At 39.5% G+C, this 22,025-nt stretch overlaps 1 protein-coding gene across 2 annotated transcripts; it reads right to left on the reverse strand.

The window, feature by feature from the left end:
• Positions 1–2,829: 2,829 nt before the first annotated feature.
• ttc7b (tetratricopeptide repeat domain 7B) lies at positions 2,830–21,888 on the reverse strand. Of its 2 annotated transcripts, XM_058615427.1 has the most exons (22): positions 21,699–21,888; positions 20,251–20,405; positions 20,007–20,082; positions 19,772–19,864; positions 18,945–19,108; positions 17,793–17,914; positions 17,060–17,138; positions 16,393–16,568; positions 16,169–16,232; positions 15,911–16,048; positions 15,540–15,728; positions 14,914–15,031; positions 14,621–14,678; positions 13,992–14,064; positions 13,635–13,795; positions 13,412–13,528; positions 12,561–12,658; positions 11,863–12,123; positions 8,068–8,208; positions 5,986–6,188; positions 5,204–5,277; positions 2,830–4,966 (listed from the first exon to the last, which is right to left on the reverse strand). In XM_058615427.1, exons 1-22 carry the CDS (start codon positions 21,817–21,819, stop codon positions 4,819–4,821), a joined length of 2,829 nt encoding a protein of 942 aa, XP_058471410.1. In that variant the 5' UTR covers positions 21,820–21,888; the 3' UTR covers positions 2,830–4,818. The 2 variants fall into 2 exon arrangements, with proteins under 2 accessions (XP_058471410.1, XP_058471411.1); XM_058615428.1 differs by lacking the exon at positions 11,863–12,123.
• Positions 21,889–22,025: the final 137 nt, after the last annotated feature.

Here is a 22,025-nt window from a genome sequence, read left to right on the forward strand (position 1 = left end):
GTCATAGTATAGTATGTCGTCCAAAATTGGTCAAAAACGTCATAGTATAGTATGTCGTCCAAAATCACTCCAAAAAGTCATAGTATAGTATGTCGTCCAAAATCACTCCAAAAAGTCATAGTATAGTATGTCGTCAAAAATTGGTCAAAAACTTCATAGTATAGTATGTCGTCCAAAATCACTCAAAAACGTCATAGTATAGTATGTCGTCCAAAATCGGTCAAAAACGTCATAGTATAGTATGTCGTCCAAAATCGGTCAAAAACGTCAAAGTATAGCATGTCGTCCAAAATCACTCCAAAAAGTCATAGTATAGTATGTCGTCCAAAATCACTCCGAAAAGTCATAGTATAGTATGTCGTCCAAAATCACTCCAAAAAGTCATAGTATAGTATGTCGTCCAAAATCACTCCAAAAATGTCATAGTATAGTATGTCGTCCAAAATCACTCCAAAAAGTCATAGTATAGTATGTCGTCCAAAATCACTCCGAAAAGTCATAGTATAGTATGTCATCCAAAATCGGTCAAAAACGTCATAGTATAGTATGTCGTCCAAAATCACTCCAAAAAGTCATAGTATAGTATGTCGTCCAAAATGGGTCAAAAACGTCATAGTATAGTATGTCGTCCAAAATCACTCCAAAAAGTCATAGTATAGTATGTCGTCCAAAATCACTCCGAAAAGTCATAGTATAGTATGTCGTCCAAAATCGGTCAAAAACGTCATAGTATAGTATGTCGTCCAAAATTGGTCAAAAACGTCATAGTATAGTATGTCGTCCAAAATCACTCCAAAAAGTCATAGTATAGTATGTCGTCCAAAATCACTCCAAAAAGTCATAGTATAGTATGTCGTCAAAAATTGGTCAAAAACTTCATAGTATAGTATGTCGTCCAAAATCACTCAAAAACGTCATAGTATAGTATGTCGTCCAAAATCGGTCAAAATGTCATAGTATAGTATGTCGTCCAAAATCGGTCAAAAACGTCAAAGTATAGCATGTCGTCCAAAATCACTCCAAAAAGTCATAGTATAGTATGTCGTCCAAAATCACTCCGAAAAGTCATAGTATAGTATGTCGTCCAAAATTGGTCAAAAACGTCATAGTATAGTATGTCGTCCAAAATCACTCCAAAAAGTCATAGTATAGTATGTCGTCCAAAATTGGTCAAAAACGTCATAGTATAGTATGTCGTCAAAAATTGGTCAAAAACGTCATAGTATAGTATGTCGTCTAAAATCACTCCAAAAAGTCATAGTATAGTATGTCGTCAAAAATTGGTCAAAAACGTCATAGTATAGTATGTCGTCCAAAATCAGTCAAAAACCTCATAGTATAGTATGTCTTCAAAAATTGGTCAAAAACGTCATAGTATAGTATGTCGTCCAAAATCACTCCAAAAAGTCATAGTATAGTATGTCGTCCAAAATTGGTCAAAAACGTCATAGTATAGTATGTCGTCCAAAATCGGTCAAAAACGTCATAGTATAGTATGTCGTCCAAAATCACTCCAAAAAGTCATAGTATAGTATGTCGTCAAAAATTGGTCAAAAACGTCATAGTATAGTATGTCGTCAAAAAATTGGTCAAAAACGTCATAGTATAGTATGTCGTCCAAAATCGGTCAAAAACGTCATAGTATAGTATGTCGTCCAAAATCACTCCAAAAAGTCATAGTATAGTATGTCGTCCAAAATCACTCCAAAAAGTCATAGTATAGTATGTCGTCCAAAATTGGTCAAAAACGTCATAGTATAGTATGTCGTCCAAAATCGGTCAAAAACGTCATAGTATAGTATGTCGTCCAAAATCACTCCAAAAAGTCATAGTATAGTATGTCGTCAAAAATTGGTCAAAAACGTCATAGTATAGTATGTCGTCAAAAATTGGTCAAAAACGTCATAGTATAGTATGTCGTCCAAAATCGGTCAAAAACGTCATAGTATAGTATGTCGTCCAAAATCACTCCAAAAAGTCATAGTATAGTATGTCGTCAAAAATGGGTCAAAAACGTCATAGTATAGTATGTCGTCCAAAATTGGTCAAAAACGTCATAGTATAGTATGTCGTCCAAAATCACTCCAAAAAGTCATAGTATAGTATGTCGTCCAAAATTGGTCAAAAACGTCATAGTATAGCATGTCGTCCAAAATTGGTCAAAAACGTCATAGTATAGTATGTCGTCCAAAATCGGTCAAAAACGTCATAGTATAGTATGTCGTCCAAAATCACTCCAAAAAGTCATAGTACAGTATGTCGTCAAAAATTGGTCAAAAACGTCATAGTATAGTATGTCGTCCAAAATCACTCCAAAAAGTCATAGTATAGTATGTCGTCCAAAATCTGTCAAAAATGTCATAGTATAGTATGTCGTCCAAAATCACTCACATTACAACGACACTATTCAAAGTCACTATTATAATATGAGATGCTAAATCATTATTCTAAGACACCAAGTCATGAGATACTAATCACAATATGTAATCCAGACGTCTGACATACTTTCACCAGTGAGTGAAATTGGAAAAGACTTTTGTTTGGCCTTCAGTGACACCTGAGAGTCCAGCAGGGACATCGTGGTGGCGGGTGACTCTCACTCAGCTGTGTCGCCCTGACACTGGAGAACAAAGCCTGTCAGTGTTGTAATCCTCTGATGAGGAACACACACACACCTCTCCACTGACAGACACACACCTGAGACAGAAACACACACTGCTGACCTCAGAGGGAATACCACGCACATGAAATATTCAGCATGAAACAAATATTTTGCTAATATTATGAGAAAAAAACAGAGTTCGAACCATAAAATCATCGCAAACATGGTTTGTTTTTAAAAGCAATTTTATTACCTTTCAGTCATTCATTTACAGCACAAAGACGATCGACAACAACAACCATTTCAGGAATGGAAAATTCCTCCGACAGCATCTCAGTTACATCAACTCTCCAGAAAATAGAATTATAATTTATTCTCTAAAAATAATAACACCTGGAACGATCAAATATACAATAACTGTGTATTTATAATCAAAAGTAGAAAAGAAAAAGTACATGACTGACAGGACAAGAAGACGGCAACACACAATCACTGTGGCTGCATTTACACACATCAAATTCATGAGTAATTGTAATGATTTATGACACAACAGTTGTAGTTTTTGAATAAAATTTTGTGTCTGTGTGTGTATGTGACCATACAAAAAACAATAAAATACACATTTTGACAGGACTGATAGTAACATGGCAGCGGTTGAGTAGTCTATAAGCTCCATAATTATCATTTTTTCTTTCTTAATGGTTTGTTTTAACAGCTTTCTGTACAGTTTTTTAAAAAATAAAATGCAATGTAATGTTCATTAAGGTTTAGTAGGTATGGCTCTTTTTGGCATTATTCATCAATATTTCATGAAAAAACAACACTCGTGCACTTTCTCTGCTCTCTGTTTACAGCCTCACATGTCGCCACGGAGAGAGAGAGAGAGAGAGAGAGAGAGAGCGGGTGCTACCATTGGCTGCTCAACTACACTGCAAACAAAACTCAAAAGTCTTAAAGACACACCCCTTATGCCAAGCTAAGACATATTAGGGACGGGCATTTTCAAGCAAAACCCTGTTGAAATAACTCTAAACTCTGCTGTGATGTGAGAGTTCCAAGGATGTACAACAAAGAGGAGCAGTAACTGACATGCATTCAAGAAACCTCGTAAAAATCTGCCATCATGTTATAATAGATGGATTTTTTTTTTCTTTTAAATCAAAGCAATCACTAATAAAACATTGTTTCAGTTTTGTATCGTTTAATATAATTACAAAATAGTCACATTAACGGATGGACTTTTCCTTTTATATTCACATCCGTCTCTAACATCTCATGTAACGCTCGTCTTCTGCTCGGCAACAAAAGTGACAAAGTGTTGATGTGTATTGCTTTATAATCTCAGTGTCACCGTAACATCATTCACAAATGGTTATGAAACTGTACACATGACAATTACATGCGTTTTAATCCCAGTCAATCTGACCTTTCGTGTGTGTGTGTGTGTGTGTAAATGCAGCCTCTGTTTTGGCAGATTGATTCTTCGTCGATCTGTTGATCATGTCTGTCTATGTTCCAGTCGAGTTTTAAAAATCTGTCGCTCCTGAGCAAAATCATTCCCTAACCATTCAAAACATGTGTTCTTGTATTTGTTACCTCATTTCTGAGGAACTAGTTTAGGTTCGGTATTAACTAGTTATGGTTAAAGTTCGAGTTTGGTTAAGCTTAAAAAGGGGAGCTGCATGCTGAGTGTGTGTGTGTGTGTGTGTGTGTACACAATTTGCCCATTTTTATCATCGATACATCAGCTTCACACCCACATTGTGTGGAGGAAAAATGTCTTTAATTGTGTGTGCGTGCGTGTTCTGGGACATTTAAAGAACGTAAACGCTGAGGCTCAAAGTAACTCAAAGACTGCATCTTATTTACATCTGAGAACGAGAGGAGAAACAAAACCGTGAGTTTAAAAATAACGGACAAACAAATACGCACAGGCGTCATGTTGGCACGCGTACAGAGAAAACATGGTGAGCATGCACAGACGCTAACAGGCACACGATGAGTCAGCGCACACACACGCACACACGCACACACACACACACACACAGTCAAACGTCACAGCCACAGGAAGGCAATGTGGGGAGAAGCATGTATGGATGTTTATATATATAATATTTGCATGTCTATTGTGTGTGTGTGTGTGTTTGTAAGGATAGGGCAGTGCCGGTGTGTGTGTGTGTGTGAGAGAGTCACATCCAGGCTGCTGTGTGTCCGTCTCATAAAGCTCTGGGGATGATGGTGAAGGGCAGAATGGGGCTGCTGGCCTCCAGCTCCAGGGCCGTGAGGAAACACTCAGTGGCCGCGGCGGCGTTTCCCTGAGCCTGCAACACCTCGCCAAGACTGTTCCACACATCATGAGCCGTACTGAGAGGAGAGGGGAGGAGGAGAGGAGAGGGAAGAGAAAATAAAAATAGAAACACACATAGTTATTAACCATGTACCTACATAAAAATGTGTGTCACAGGTGATGTTTGAATTTGTGGGTGCAAAACCTCAACACGGCACCAGTCAAAGCACAAATCTCAAGGCTTTTAAGATTCTTATGGGTGACATCAGGACCAGAGACCGCTTATTATCACAGACACACAAACACACACACACCTGTTGACCTGCACAGCGTCCCTCAGGACCTTCTCAGACAGACTGTATCTCTGCAGCTGGTGCAGAATCAGACCCTGTGGAGAGGAGGAGACACAACGACAAAGAATGAACACAAAGGACAGAAAGAGAGAGAGATACAGTGCATAGTTCACAGCTAAATAGATGCTGAAAATTATCTTTTTCTACAGTTTCAATGTCTATATATATATATATATATATATATATATATATATATATATATATATATATATAACAGCATATATATGTTATACACAACACTACTTTCTGTTCCCATTTCAAAGCAAAAGCACTTTAACTGTTCACAACAATCATTTTGTATGTTAAATATTAAATGTTGTGATTTCACACAGAGATGGTCCCAGTAAATATAATTCACACTATAGAACTTAACGTATTAAGGACAGCAGCAAACAATGATTATCATAATTGATTCATCTGACGATTATTTTCTTTTGTATACCATCAACAACGTCGAAAAGGGTGATTTCTGTGTCACGGAGCAAAAAGAAACAAAAGGGAAAACCTGAAAAACCTCAAACAGATCAAAAACAGGTGATGATTCATTTAGTAACGGATGAATCATTGATGATCTTCGCAGCTCTGGAGATATTCAAAATGACCGTTTGTGTTTTAAAACTCGTTGTAGGATCGTCTCCAACGGTAACGGCTAATTACACAAAACACAAACCCTCAGGTTGAGCCACATCACATCATAAAGAGCAGGATCTGTGTGTGTGTGTGTGTGTGTGTGTGTTTATTACCAGTCTCTGCATGGTCTTGACGTGTGTCGGGTTGATGGACAGCGCCTCTTCATACCAGCGCTTTGCCTCGTCTATGTTTCCCCTCAGCTCTGCTATCTGCCCCCTCATGTACAGCACATTATGGGATGTCGGGAAGAGGTTGGAGGCTTCCTGCGTGCAGGCCGTGGCCTCGGCGGGTTTGGACATGCTGATGTAAACTTCAGCTATCAGACAAACACACATACAAACACATTAAATCACTTTGTTTCATTAAGGAGGAGCAAGAAGTCGCATCTCTGCCTTTACCTAAACTGAGCGACGGCTTGATAGAACGTTGTTGTGAAACAAAGCAATTACATGATATGAATTATAAATATAACTGGAGGCATCTGTCTCGTAAAAATTCACACTGCATTTCCCATAAATACTGATGTGGAGCGAAGCCCTCGAGTGTTACTAAGACGGTTTAACAGCCACAAACAGTCAGGGAAATGTTTCATGTTCACGCGTTTAAAATTCAAAAGGGATAAAAACAAGGGACACAACTCAATTCTCCTTAAACAGCATTGACGTGACGCGAGGATCGTGGCGTGTAACGCATGAGAGTATGGCGTTGCTGTGGTGAAGGGAGAGAATGATTCAAGTGATGAGGAAATGAGTCTGAACTGTCTGCCTGTCTGCGCTGTGATTGGACGATTACATCAGTTGTGTCGCCAGGCTGGAAATGAGCGACTCTGATAGGAAGCAGATGGAGAGATAAACAGGTGCACAAACAACTTCTGTCTGTGTGTGTGTGCGTGTGTGTGTGTGTTAGGGCAAAAGTCTTGATTATTTCCTCAATCACTTTATTGGAACACGACCAGCAGAGAAGGGAAACATTTATGCAGTTTTAAAATAACAAAAAACAACAAAACAGCTTCTACGTGCTAAAGAGTCAAGTACTTTCCGTGTGACCTACTCACGAAAACCTGTCACTTAAACCTGGAGTGGAACCAGGTTTGGAGTGGAACCCTCATTCAAGTTATTGATGCTGTTCCTATTTCATGTTGAGAACTATCCAGCACATGCTCGACACACTCACACTTGAAAGAACTTAAATCTTCAGGTGAATTCATGTCTTTATGTGTTAGGAACTATAATCCTGACCTGGTTTAGTTTTGTTCTCTCTGTAAATCCCATTTAGGAAAAATATTTTGAAATACAGCAAGAACCAGGCAGCTGTAAGAGTGCAGTGATTCCCACAGTGTCAAAAAACCGATAGATTATGCTACGTACAGACTGTAGAAATGTAAATAAAAAATCAGCAGCAGCGTTTTAGCTGAGTCATGTTGTGGCTGTTTATTTCTTCTTCATGGGAGATAGATATTTGCTACATTGCAGGAGATTTTCAAAAACACAATGGCATAAGGTCATACTTGAATATGACATGCATGCTACATTCATTCAAACTTGAGTGACGTCTGTTTGTCTTCTACTTTTATAATATCTGAGCGACTGTCTTATATAGATGATTGCATCTGTGAGCCGAGGTTTTATTTTGTTTCGGTTTGTTTTTGTCTTTCCTTTGATGGGGATTGTCCCCGAAAGTGTGATGTCTTGTTCTGAACTAAAAAACCAAAATCATTAAACATATTTTGGAGAGAAATAGCTTGAAATGGCACAACAGTGTAGTTAACAGCGTCATAGTTTGACTGTATTTGACTGAGTATCAGTGGATAATCAAGCTTGTGATATTGGTAACGTTATTAGTATTGGACATGTATTGGATCGTGACATCTCTAGTTTTATGTATGATAGATTTTTTAAAAAACAACAACATTTAAATCATGTGTTATTTTTCTTTTATGTGACCTAGTATAGCAGGTAACATATATATAAACCATACAGTCCTAACATTTCAGTACTACTTTGTGAGAGTGAGCACTTTGTTGTGAAGCTAAACCTTTGAAATATGACCTGGAGCCCAGCTATAACAACAACATACATAAAGTGAAGTGGACTGATTATTAATCTGCATTGAACTTGTGTATCCCTGTTATTATTGTTCCTAGTCTAGTGTGTTGATCAGAGGGTTTGGTGTGGACCTCAGAGGATTCTTCATACCTGCGTGCAGCCAGATCTGAGCCAGCGTCATCCAGGGGTGGAGGGGTCCATGTTTGGGAGCGCTGCTCTGCAGAGATGAGGCCACCTCAGACAGAGCCTGCTCTACACGGCTGGCAGCTATGGAAGTGGCGTGAACCGAACCTGTGAGGACAGAATCCGTTACTGACCGTCGTACAAAGCACACACCGACTTACCACTAAGGCAGCGTTAGGCAGCCATTTGCTACAAAGCATGGGTTTTAAGAGAATCACACACACACACACACACACACACACACACAGCAGGATTCGGTGACTTCAGAAAAGAGGAAGTTACCAGTGAAACCTGGAGCGTTTGGTTGCGGTAAAACTGCTGAAACTACAGCCACGGATCAGTTCACACAGTGCAACACACACATTGTTATGGGCCTGAATGAACCGGGGTTAGAGTGAATTAATTTTCGCACCAACATGCAAAAACACTGCATCACTCTGCTGATTAGTAAAAAAGTGTCTCTGAGATTATTTTGGTCACATGGATGCAAAATGGCCTTCACATTGGACTGCGGATCTATGAAAGCCTGACACGATCTGGGGGATAATGATTCCGACGTATTCATATCCTTGAATGTTCCAAGATAAAATGAATTGTTCCCCAAATTAAAATAAACCTCCAACAGCAAGGGCTCTCATCAATCAGAACAATAACAAAAGACCTAGTTTGACGACATCGAGAAGCAGCGTGGGATCATGGGAATTGTTGTGTACTCGTCTCATTTGGTTCATCTGTGCGTTTCCTGAAAGAACATGAGACAACACCCTGGCCAACAGTAGTGCGGTAAATGTTTCCTTAATCCAGATTTCTATGGTTTTAACGTGTTGGCTAATATATTACATTACATGTCATTTAGCAGACGCTTTTATCCAAAGCGACTTACAATGGAATTGAGTACAATCAGCCAGGGGTGGAGTCGAACTTGCGACCATGATATCTTTCGCACACAGGGTACCGGTCTTAACCACTGAGCCACTCCACCCCCAAGAACACTTCTCAAAAATTATGAGGTTTTTCATTTATGTCTCCAACAACATGCCTAATACAGGAAAGAATGTGACTGGAAATTAAAAAACAAAAAAGGTAAATATTGATCAAAAATGAAATTAAAACTACTAATAATGTTTATCTGAGTGAGAAAGTAACACCTGTGGCATCACAGAAGGATTTAAACACACATGACAATTTAGAGAGTGACAGGAAGTGGAAATATCTCACTCTACATTTTCAACCGTTTTTCCCTCTCAATTTAACCAAGTTTTCAGCCTCTTTAACCTCAGTTCTCATTTTCAACAGCTGGGACGGTCTCATGTCAGCCTTATTTAATCTCCTGACCGCCGTTCTGCTGCTACTTTGTGTTCTCTTTACTTGAAATTATAACAAAATCCAGTCCAATCCAATGCCTTTTACAACAAGACAGAATTCACTTATTTATTTATATATTATTCTGTAGAGCAGCCAAAACCTTTCCACCAAAGCACAGCATTACTTCTACTACTTTTAATAAACTGCACCACTAACATGACTAATGACATCTCATGGAAGCTGCAGCTCACAGACTTCAAGTTAAAGCAGGAGATACTCTCTATACTGTATACATATACACATATATATATATATATATATATATATGCTCTTGTGTCATACATATACATCTGGCTGAAGCTCATCAGGAGAGTGGAAGGTCAGCAAGGACCAAAGGATGGACAGAACCATGGATGGGAAAAGAAGGGTCAGGTGGACGTTAGATGGCTACTTACAAACAGAAAACATGGAGGGAAAACCAAGAGTGTTAGCGTCATGAAGGCCGCCTTGAAAAAAGCGAAGGGATGGGGGGGGAAAAACAACAGAAAGATGACTGTTATTGGTCGAGAGAGAGAGAGAGAGATGAAAATATCAGTCATTATGAGAGGAAAAAAGAATGCTGATTCCTCAGGAACAAGAACAGGAAGTAGATTTACCTTTACGACCACATCACAATAAAACACAGGCTGTGAAGTCAATGTTTGACAACTTCAGTTATTTTGTTCCTCCTTAAACACTTTTCACTGATGTTATATTTAAAATTTAAAAAGTAGTAAAAAAAAAAGTTTACTAAATTATTTTGGTACATGTTGAACGCTGAAATCAAAAGAAACCAATAGAAACAAAGAAAGATTACGAAGATGCAACAAGAAAGATAAACAGTCAGGAAAAGTGATCTTTAAGTCCTTGCTGCATTAAATCGTCGAGTGAGTTAGTCACAAAAACTCCAAGCAACTGCAGCAGCAGCTCTGTCAAACGTCTACAGCACTCAGAGACACACCCAGAGCATTTGTATATGAACACGTAAACATGCTTTAATTCATAACCGGTGTGACAACTCTGTGCGACGATGAAGCAAATCTATAAATACAGGGTTTCGGCTTTCAAGGCTCCATATTTGACCTTATTTGTGACATTTACGCAGGATTCACCCCAGACTGACCTCATGTACCCTCTGGTTTGTGTTGATTTTTTTGGGTCAAGGTTTGCTCACGGATCAGAGACGAGAAAATCTCAAAAATGATAAGTGCCAACAGATTTGGCTGCTGTCGTAAAACCGTGAAACAAAGCCTAGTCTTCTCAGCAAGAAAACAACTCACAACAACAACAACCTCATTCACTCCAGCTAATCCAATATACTGTATGCCTGTATTTTTCTTTTGGTAAACAAACGTAATAAAAAGCCTACAATTTATCTCACTAACCAACACTGCACTGAAATTCACACACATGTATATTTAAAGATCAGATCTTCTGTGGCTGAACGGGGTTGGAGCAAAGAGCCTCCTGATTGGGTAAGAAAATGTGGAAAGTACTAACTCACAACTCATCGTATTTAATTTGGTCTTTTATGAGACAAAAACAAAATGATTTCAAAAAGTCACATGTTGAGTGACTGAACATCCAGCGAGGACATGTGTAGCAGAGTGAACTGTGGACAGATGCTGTTCAATGTCCACTTAGTTAGAAATGGTCTCAGGCTAAATCTGTGAACAGGGATGGAAGAACGTGGTTGATAGTTCTCTGCTACACAGTCTGATACAACTTCCACTCTTTTGATAGGAAGTGAAGACGACACACGGGAGCACGGCGGCTAAAAATGGCTGCACAGCAGATGATGTTTAATAGTCAGTCTCCAGTTTTAGTGTGAGAGACATGTGACTGAGTGTGATTTACTGCTGGTGTTGTAGCCTGATTGCAGGCGATGCAACATTTCCTCGGCCAAATCCCAATTTTGGAGGCTTTAAAAATGCCTTTAAACCTCAAGCTAATTAATCAATACTGTAGCATTTCTGCCTGTGTGTTGGTCAGGTGAACTATAACACAACCATCTACACACTGTCACCACCACCTCCATCACATCAATCAACATCATCCTCCAGGAGTTTACACCGACCACCTGTCCAACGCTTTAGGCCCAAGAGCAAAGTTCTGTATTACATTTCTATTTTAATGAACGCTTTCTCTAACACTTAATGTGATCTTTAAAAAGATATGACACATCCAAGAGATGTATGCTTGATTATTCAGTCACAACTTCACCTTATGCATGTGTTATTTAATAAATCTACAGTAAAAGACTTTTGTACAACAACTAAATGTAATCTTTTCAGTTTCTGCCCTTCAACTCTAGATCCTGTGAGTGAAACAATCATTTTTCTGATTAGCACAGAGCACCAAAACCTCGCTCACTCTCCACACCATGCTACAGGGCGAGTGGACATAAAGGAAGATTACAGTTGGAGAGCTGGCGAAGAGTGACGTGGTTGCAAAACGAGTGAGTCCTGGTCTTGTTGGGTGCAGGAGTAACAGGAGGTGGAGTGAGGTGGGACGGACTTTTGAGGGGTGACAGGGGAGGAGGCTGGAAGATGAAGACGGGGGAGGAAAGGGAGGAAAGGGAGGAAGGGGAGGACAGCGGTGAGGAGAGGGTGGAAAAGGTGGATGGAGAAGTGGGGGAGATGGCCTCAGAACCAGAGTGAGAAGAGGAAGAAGCTGAGACTAAAACAAAGGAAATAAAACAGCAAAAAATGAAATTGAAACAGGAATAAATACAGGAAATGGTCATTTCAGTGACATACAAACAATGTCACTTACTTTTTAACAGTCCAGAAATAACATTTCTACCTTTCTTTCATATTGTAAAAAAATGTTTTATGACAAATAGTATCCTTAGATAAAGAAAGAAACAAAAAAAAATGAAGACAAACAGAAAATAGAAACAATATTGCACCATAAATCATAGTAAACAGTGAGTAAGACTTTTCTTGATGCTTTAGGATCATTACAAAAAGATTCCTTTGCAGAAATAAATTGTTATGATTTTCCTTAGACAACAAGCTTTTAGGTTCTCTGTTACAAAATAAAATTATCGTTTGTGTTTATGTTAATGAGAATTGATTGTCATTTTCAGCAGGGAGGTGTGTGTGTGCGTGTACCGGTCTCAGGGTCACTGAAGTCCGGCAGAGTCATGGCGTTGATCTGTCGTCTGTCTGCGATGGCTCTGTCCAACAAACTGCTGCCACGCCCTGAATCACTGCCAAAAACATGCATTTATGTTCAAAGAGGTCTCATGTCGGCACAGTCTCAAAAACCAACAGATAACACAATGTTACTTTCTGTAAGAACACATGAAGTTCAAACCAAGTATGCAGTATATTACCGTTAACAGCAGTTTACCATATCCACTAGGTTTTTGTTAAGGATTGACATGAAACTAAATAAAAACTGGAGATTAAGAAATATTTATTGGCAATAATTACCAGGTTTAACTGTCACAGAGCTCAGTGAAGCAAATACATAAAAATAAAACAACATACCACAAACCACAATGTTAATACACTCACACAAAATGTGCTCAGGTCATCAGATACTTTAAAGGTCATAGAGTATAACACCATTTATGCAGATATACAGTGCAACAGATGTTTTTGTAGCAATTTCCCTGGTGCATTTCTTCATTCAAGTTTTATGGAATAAAACTTTCCCTATGTTTAAATGGTGTATTAACCTGATTTTGTAAATCACAAGCTGAGAACTAAGAACTAATTCTAAGAACTGCTAATACAATGAATTTGTGTGTGTGGTTAAGTCATGTTAGGGTCATGTTTAAGGTCAGGGATAAAGTAGCTAAGTTGAGGTTAGGGTTGTGTATTAACTGGTTATGGTTAAGGATAAGGCTTTGCTTATGCTGTGCAAATGAATGGAACTCAATTCAGCGTCCTAAGAAGAAAAGCTGTACAAACCTCTGTGTGTGTGTGTGTGTGTGTGTGTGTGTGTGTGTGTGTACCTGGGGTTGGTAAGGTTGTAAAAGCTCTTCCATATTTGCAGCATGTGTTTACAGGTGAGCAGAGCTTCCTCTGGTCCTCTGCACATGGATTCCAGTTTCACCTTGGTGTACAGCAGACTGCAAGACACGGCACACACTTCACCACACTGTAACCCGAGACGAGGGCTCGTGCGTCAGATGTAAACACACAACATTTGTGTAGTGTGCATTGTGGGAACCCTACTTGAAGTTCTCCGGGTACTCGGACAGAGCCATCTCTATAATATTGAGCCCATCGTGGTAGTGTTTCTGAGCCGAGAGCAGCAGAGCCAGCAGATGAAGGGAGTGGACGTCATCTCCTTGAAGCTGCAACGCCTGTCGGACATATCCTAGTGCCTCTGGGATCTACACACACATACACAGATACAGACTATAGGTTTTCACTATTGTTGGGATGAAGAGCACCATAAAATATATAATTATAAGATTTATAATTATTATTATATTATTTATAATTGATGTTCCCTGACCTTCATCTATTATAATATTTATGGGGGTTTGATGATTGCTTTGATACTGTTATAACAACACAATATGTTACCTGTCTGGACACAGCAAGCTGCAAGGCCAAGTAGAAAGCTGCAAGGTGGTCAGTGGGAGACAGACTCTGAGCTCTGCAGACAGACAGAGAGCGAGAGCGTGTGTTCAGACATGCTGAATCAAAAATTAACAACAGTTCAAAACTTTAAAGCTTATTGCGGAGAAAATGGGTCACTGCAGCAGGAACGTGGTGTAAGTGTAGCCAAGACCACAAAGTAATGGAACATGTACGTGAGGAAACAAACACATTATTATTATTATTTCATATGTACTTTAACGCCCCTACATGATCTATCCTTTACGATTTCCATATAAGGAAATTGATAAATAGATATAGATAGAATCAAAGAGCACATTCAAATGTCTAATCAGAGTTAAACAACAATACCAAATCCTTTAAAAAACAAAAAGGCATGACAGGACACAATGTGAAAGACATCAAGACAAAATATTTCTCCTAATTGACACAATTTATAGTCAGAGATACAGAGTGGGATTAGTAATGGATTAGTGTCTTTACATCAGTCTTGATTTTGTTAAGACTAAATAGCAAGTGATGCTCTGAAAATAATTCTGAGGGAAATGTGGGAGTGAAACAGAATTCAGAGAGCAACATGGCTCAGTCCCAACCTCTGGAAGGCTCCCAGAGCTTTCCTCTGATAGTCCTCCTGCATGCTTCGTAAAGATGCTAAAGAGACGCCGACACAGGGAGAGAGAGAGCGAGAGAAACAATCAGCTACATTATACAGAGATACTGCACATTCAAAAGTCATCTGAGACACAACAGCATTTCTATTTGATTTTATCTTCATTCACAAATTGCATTATACAGACTTCCCACAAAAAGCTAACATGAAATGTTGTAATGCAGTAATTCTTGCAAAATAAGAAACTCGCACACAACAAACTAAACGCCTCCTTACCATCAGTAGCTTTCAGGCTGTAGACCAGGCCAATGGCCAAGTAGCCTTTGGCTCGGAACTCGGCTGCTTTCTCCCCCATGTCGATCACCATCTTTGCAAAGCACTCGCCCTCGTCCAGCTGAAGTGTTGGAGTAAACATTGAAAACATCAAATAATTCCTTTAAAAATAATAACTAAAAACAGTTCCTACGGTTTCCAAAAAGAAAATTGAGCACTACACACAAAGATAGCATAAAAAAACTCACTTTAGGTCTAATTTATAAGTTGCTTTAGTGTTTAAAGCTGCAGCACGTAACCTCTGGTAATTAATTTGTTATTATCCTCATGACTTGTACGTTCTTCATGGGAAAACAGACACTGTAAAGCAGCACTATCAGATCTGACTGAGGTAGCATTGTGTGTATACACCAGCAGAGCAGGGGTGAGGATAAGAACTATGTTTCCTGTCAAACTGCTGAACGACCAGGTTCTTGAGCAGTAGAATTAAATTACTCCCACCTGTTTGCAGTTGCTACACTGAAAAACACACAGTTATGTGGCGATGATGGGGTTAATGAACATACTGTAGTGTGAACTCATTTAACAAAGGTTTAAATGAAATGAAATTTAAAAGGCATGGCTCTTACCCAGTGCAGAGGTCCGATGCACAGTTTGACAGCCAGCAGTGGGATTGTGGGGTCGTCGGGCTTCAAACGAATGCACTCTTTCAGGACCTTCACAGCACGAGCAGACTTGCCAGCGGCCATGAGTGACAAAGCGAGCTGGTACCACAGATGGAACTCCTCAAAGGCAAACTTCATGGCTCTCTCCAAACACTGGAGGCACGAGAAACGGGACACATTTCATGAGTATCTTTAAATGTCTTTATATTTCAATACAACACTATAACAAAGCTTATAATAGAACACTGTGTTGGGGGAAATGTGTGCAGGGCCTTCTACAATCTTTACAATCACTATGATGGTGACGATGTGCTGCCTACACAGGAATTACTCACCTCTGATAGCATCTCGTACTGCCCCCTCCTGCCCAGAGCTATAGTGAGCAGGTCGTACACCACAGAGGCCGACTGTAGGCTGATGATTCGATCGTTATTGTGCTCAGGAATTCTGCTCAGGACAGCGTCACGGTTAGCCTGAAACACGGTTAGACCACAGTTAAAACAAACAAGGTGGGACGATTCTCTAACCCAGCAGATAATCCACTGTTTGAGAGAAAAGTGTGACACATGTTCAGCTGTATGTACGCGTCTCACCATGGACTCGCTGATGAGCAACAGCAGCAAAGCTTCCTCTGTGTTCTCCTGAGGGCAAAACAGGCTGACACAAAGAGAGAGTTTTGCACCAATTAGTGTTCGAGAGATGATGAGTGTGAGCTGCTGGTGAAAAATTACATTGGCAACAGATTTAATTTTAGAACCACGTTGGCAATTTTTCTCACTTCTCCAAGTTTAGCATCAACAAACACATTATCACTTACTTCTCCCCCGAGTACACTCGTGGGCGTCGGCTCAGGCTGTAATTCTTGCTGAGAGTGTGTCCTTGCCGTGTGGGATCGTCCAATGGCGACACTGTAGGCGGGTCTTCCACAGGAGACCAGTAGCTCTGTTCACACATTCCTCTGAGCAGGATCTCTGCAAGCTGTCTAGCTATGGTCTACAAGTACACACACACACACATACAGATTTGTAAAAAGATACACTAACAGCAGTCATTTAATTTGGGCTTGTTTTACTCAGAGTAAACAGAAACAGTGAGATTAATGGTTTTACGACTATAATACAGAGTCTTCAATCACTAGGTGTTTATAAAATACATAAACAAAATTAAAACTTATTGCTAGAAATGTGTTTTGTTTTGTAAAGATAGAAATATATGTTCAACGTAGCAATTCCTTCAGACTTGTACAAAGTCACTCAGGAGGTGTTTATCTTACCTTAGATTAGCATAAAGACTTATTAGTGTGTTTGATGTCAATTGGAAGAACTCTCCACTGGCTGCATATCAACTTTGTGCCAGTTAGTACGGTTTGTTTTTGTGTCTTTTTCATCATAATAAAAGTTACAGTATTCATAAAATGTTAAGAGGCTAATGAGTGCATAACCCAGAAAGTCAAAATGACTATTGTCTCCGAACACGTCACTCACCATGCGCAGGTTCTGAGTGGTTCTGGTCTCAACGGCGCGAAGAATCTCTCGGAAGCGGCCCACGCCGTGAGTAAGGTTGCTAATGCAGAAAACCACATGAACACACTTGTCAGAATCTGTAATATATGAAAGTCCAAAAGAGGTTTGTTTCCTTTATACTGTTTTTAAGAGAGTCTGTGACACCGTGAATATTTAGCAGTATAAGAAGCAGATATTTCTCAGGGTGATTTCATGCTGGTGGTAAATTAGTAAATTTAAAAACAAAATCATCTTTTTTTTTACTGAATGAGAAATCTTATCTAATATTATAATTTAATACGAATGAACTGGACACAACTACATCTTTAAACTTCCCTTTTTGCTCTCCTGAAAGCAAAACCTGTGAAATGCAAACCATCTTTAGTGTTTTAATGTTTTAATGTCGAGTCATAGTCATAGTCACATAGACATTAGAAATAGCAACTGCTGTGCTAAACAGTGTGTTCACACTTTCCTACTCTTAACCACCTGTCAGCTGCTTTGTAACACCATAACTGCAAAGTAGGTGGAAACTGAACCACTGAGGTTATTCTGACTGTCAGTTTGGGGCACCTCACACCTCTGTAAACAGTTCAAACTAGGACTGGGTCATACACTAAGAAAAAAATAATCATATTCTGGTATATTTTGGCTGAAACGTTCAAACTTTAGGTGCAGTGTGCGTGTGTGTCAGCCACATATTTCCCTCTCTCACCCGTTCTTAAAGTGGATAACGTGGGCTCTCTGCAGGCCTGTCTCCAGGAAGTAGCCCAGTTCCTGGTCCTGAGCTGTCGGCCCGGGCTTTGGGCTGCGGTTCTGAATCCCTGCTGACAGCGCCTGCACACACACAGCGGGAAAAGACTGACAATTAGCCAGAGGTCTTCTAATCTAAATCAATGCAGAATGATCAAATTTATACATCGATGTGGTGGCGACGCTACAGGCTGTTTCCTGTGTGATAAACATCTGCCGGTGACAGAATTAAAACTTACAATAATAAGCTGTGGTGAGTCATCGCTGTACCAGCTGCAGTACAAACTGTGCGACCAACAAATGCATAATTGACACCAACTGTCAGTGTTCATGTACATTAATATTTGTTATTTTTTTAATTAAATAAAATGTTACCTTTTTTATGTATTCAGATGATCACATTTCTGTTTTGTTGAAATATGATAGCATAAAAAAATAATTATTGGTAAACACAAATTAGGTGAAAGGTAATGATTTAAATTTGACACTATCAACAGGAAAAGGAAGTTTGGGGTCCCTTGCTGAAACTGCTGCCCCCGCGACCCGGCCCCGGATAAGCGGAGGATGATGATGATGATGATGATGATGATGACTATCAACAGTTAAGCTAAATTATGAATGAATTATCAGTGAATCATGTCAATTCACACTTCACTTGAAAGGATTCGAGAAATTTGTCACAAGCAGATTTCTGACCTTTTACAGATTAATCAAACCAGCGAGATTAACCAACTGAGAGTAAATGTTAGGTGCATATTTCAGTTCCCTTTACCAATGTTATTTATAATTTAAATCTTTTTCAAACAAACTCTTCCTTATATTACATCAGTAATGTACACCAACCACACCTTTTTCGTATATAGCCATGTGTTCATGGGATATATCTCATGTTCTTTTTGGCTTAATATGTGATGTTTGTGTTACTGTTGCTTGGCAGGTGAGTCTGTGTCCCCCGAGAAGGTCTCAGAATAAAGAGGAAGATACATTAGTGAGATGTGCGCTCTTGTTAGTACAATATTAAATACACTCATCCAAAGTGAAAGCAAAACACATCTCGAGGAGCTCAGGCTAACATTTGATGAGCAGCATTTCTCATGCACATGCACACACAAACCTTCTCAGCCTCCTGCAGGTAGAGAAGAGCAATGTCTCCAGACTTTTCATAGCAGGTGATGATGTCTTGCTCCCTGTCGGTTGTGCTCCTGTTGGACGATGGAGAGCCAGTGTTCTTGTTGGACAGAGATGGAGAAGCAGCTGGGACCTTCTCTAGACAAAGTCCTGAGGGGAGAAAAGAAGCTTTTCAGGATGACGGGAAATTGGGTGAATCTATGTCTTGTTTTCGTTTTAGCTTGTTAAAGCATTAGTGGAGTGTATACAATATTTTTGACACTGAGATGATCATTTTGTCCTGCTGATGTTTTCAAACCAATCTGCTTTTTGTCAGCATCGTTATAAAGTGCCAATCATTTTAACTTCAGTTGGTTAATTGTCTCAGTTTCTCAGGCAAATTGTCAAGTATAAAATGCCCATTACAGAAGGAACATTTCAGCCAGCTGTGTGATTGTGCTCATGCATTAACATTACTCTATGTGTTATCCCACAGTGGTTGATTAATAGTGACTCTGTGACACCATGTGGAGGGAAGGAGTACTGCAGAGATTACAACAGACAGGACCGATGGCAAGTACTTGAGGGCATTTTCTTGCATAAACGCCGACCTTGTCATGACCAGTAGTCCTCATGGAGACTAAACAAACCTGGTCCTAATGAAGTACAACCTCATTTCTAAGAAACTGGTTACATTTGGGTTAAGGTTAAGGGATAACGCTTTGTTTGGGCTGCCCAAATGAACAGAAGTCAATGTGGTGCCCCAAGAAGAATAACTGTGCAAGCCTGTGTATGTGTGTATGTTTGTGTGTGTGTGTGTGTGTGTGTGTGTACCTTTCGTAGCATAGGCCTCTGCTATCATAGAGAGTCTATACACAGGAGCTCCGACCAGCTGCATTTCTTCCATGGTCACTCTGCTGTAGTGACCTGCCAATAAAATAATATTGTATTGATTGATAGGACAGTGTGATGTGCAATCAGTTGCACATTTTCAACAAATAAAAAACCTTACATATCTGATAACAGAAAATATTTGTGTATTTCACGGAGTGTTGAAAGAGAAGATTACCTAAAGCGTCTCTGTATTCTCCCTCCACATAGCAGAGTTTGCCCATCAGCAAGCTAGCTTCCTGCAGGTAGTCGGCCTGCAGAACACAGACGGCAAAAATAAATGTAAAAACCCAACCACACATCTCGTGGTATGATGGAAACAAAATGAATTTAATAGCTAAGAATTATTCCACAGAAAACGTCACATTTACTCTGCAGTGGCTGTAGCAGGGGGTAAATGAACAGATGAGGATTATAGTTACCTTGAGGTTTCCCCTGTCCAGAGCAGCAGTCAGGTGTTTCCTGACCTCCAGCAGTTTAGGTCGCTGGCCCCTCGGGCTGGCCCCTTGTTTAATGGGATTTTCCTTCAAGTACGTCTGAAGCTTACATTCTCCCTGCAACAGCTCCCCTAGGTCATCTACACACAAACATACACATACACAAAATATAAACATAAAGCACATTCTATCTCAAAAACGAGAAAATATCAAGCCAGTCATACTTAAGTACAATCCAATACTACAGAATTATGACCAGCCATAACAAGCTGTAAGTTACCTCTAATCCTTTTGCTGAACACTTTAAAGTGATCCAGTCAGTGTCTACAGCTACGAGCTCTAATGTGCCAAAGTACAATCACGCATACATTCCACAATGGCCGCACTTGATTAATTCCAATATTATAAATGTTGTATTTGTATACTGTAATGAAATCACACAAAAAAAACAAAACCATTGCAGCTTAGTATACGTTTCAAAATATTTTGAAATGTACATGCAAAAGACTACATTACTTCTTAAAAGCTGCTTATCTATAAATGTAATTCATGAATCCAAATGGTCAAAAAGAAAGCCCAATGTCAGACCATGAACATTTATTTTTAATGTACCTCTTTTCTAGCTATTCTTCCTGTTTGATGGTTTGTTTTTCCATGTTTTGTTCTCGTAAGTTGTACATTTCACTACAAGTGAACGAAGAAGGGGAATAAGGTTGACGTTATGTAAATGATAAAAAAAAATCAAAAGCAAGTGGTAGAGGACAGACTGTATTGTTTTGTAAATGTATTTTATAAATAGTCACTGATATTTTGTGCTCCAGTTAGATTTGACAGTTAGCCTGTAAGCTAGCAGGGATTCGAACCCCATAACCAAATCAGCTCATTTTAAATGGTTAACTAGGGTTCTGGTAATCATTCAAGCTTCCTGGAGACAAATCTGAGACATTTGACTATATAGAGTGGATTTTCTTGAAAATGTCGGCTTTAACAAAATGTAACTTGACTGTTGTAAAGTCTCAACTGCAGGATGTTTTCATCCTGAATGATTTCAGGTTGGTGGTGGAAGGAGACAGTGGAAACGATGAGGGCAAGTGTTTCTGTAATTGTAGTTTTTACCTTTATAAGTCGATGATAAGCACAATAGAAATATAATAGATCGTAGTCGTAAATATTAAGCAAAGACATTATTAGCCAGACGACAGGTTTCTGAATGGAGTTTCACTGGTGTGTGACAGTTGCATCTTAATAATCATAAAGGTCAAACCAACAGTGTAAAAACACGTCCCATTATTGAGATTTGTTTTTTATTGTTTTGTTAGCTCACTGGTAGTGTTTGGTTGGGAAAGTCCTAGCATCCGCGGCTGCTGTCAGGAAGTACCGAGGACTGGGAGCAGGGACAAGGCCCTGTAGACTGAATGAACTCACTCTCTTACCGTTTGATATTAGCTTCGCCGAGAGCTGTCGCACTAACTCCGGTATCTTGTCCCATTGAGCCTCCGAGCGACACCGCTCTATCTCAGTCTCCAGTCGTGAGCCAGACTTCCTCGCTGTCATTTTCGTGAACCAAAACAGCAGCGGAGCCTTGAGCTCAACACAACCGCTGTCACCTGTGAGGCTAGCCAGTCAATTCCGGTCATTATTTTCAAAATAAAGCAGTGGCCAGGCGGTGGTTTAAATTGATCCGCAAAAATAATTTAACTGTCTTGTTTGGTGTAATAAAGTACAATTAAGAAACGTTCAGTTAAAATATAAAAAAATAA

The sequence above is a fragment of the Solea solea genome, chromosome 18, assembly GCF_958295425.1.
Source record: "Solea solea chromosome 18, fSolSol10.1, whole genome shotgun sequence".
NCBI lineage: Eukaryota > Metazoa > Chordata > Actinopteri > Pleuronectiformes > Soleidae > Solea > Solea solea.

What these genes read in the sequence shown, in the direction of transcription:
- ttc7b (XM_058615427.1), bottom strand. Translation starts at nt 21,819, where the DNA reads ATGACAGCGAGGAAGTCTGGCTCACGACTGGAGACTGAGATAGAGCGG. An exon ending in GTTATCCACTTTAAGAACGG is followed by an intron (nt 17,139 to 17,792) that starts GTGAGAGAGGGA and finishes TTTCTGCATTAG; the next exon opens with CAACCTTACTCACGGCGTGG. An exon ending in TACAACCTTACCAACCCCAG is followed by an intron (nt 12,659 to 13,411) that starts GTACACACACAC and finishes TGTTTTTGGCAG; the next exon opens with TGATTCAGGGCGTGGCAGCA.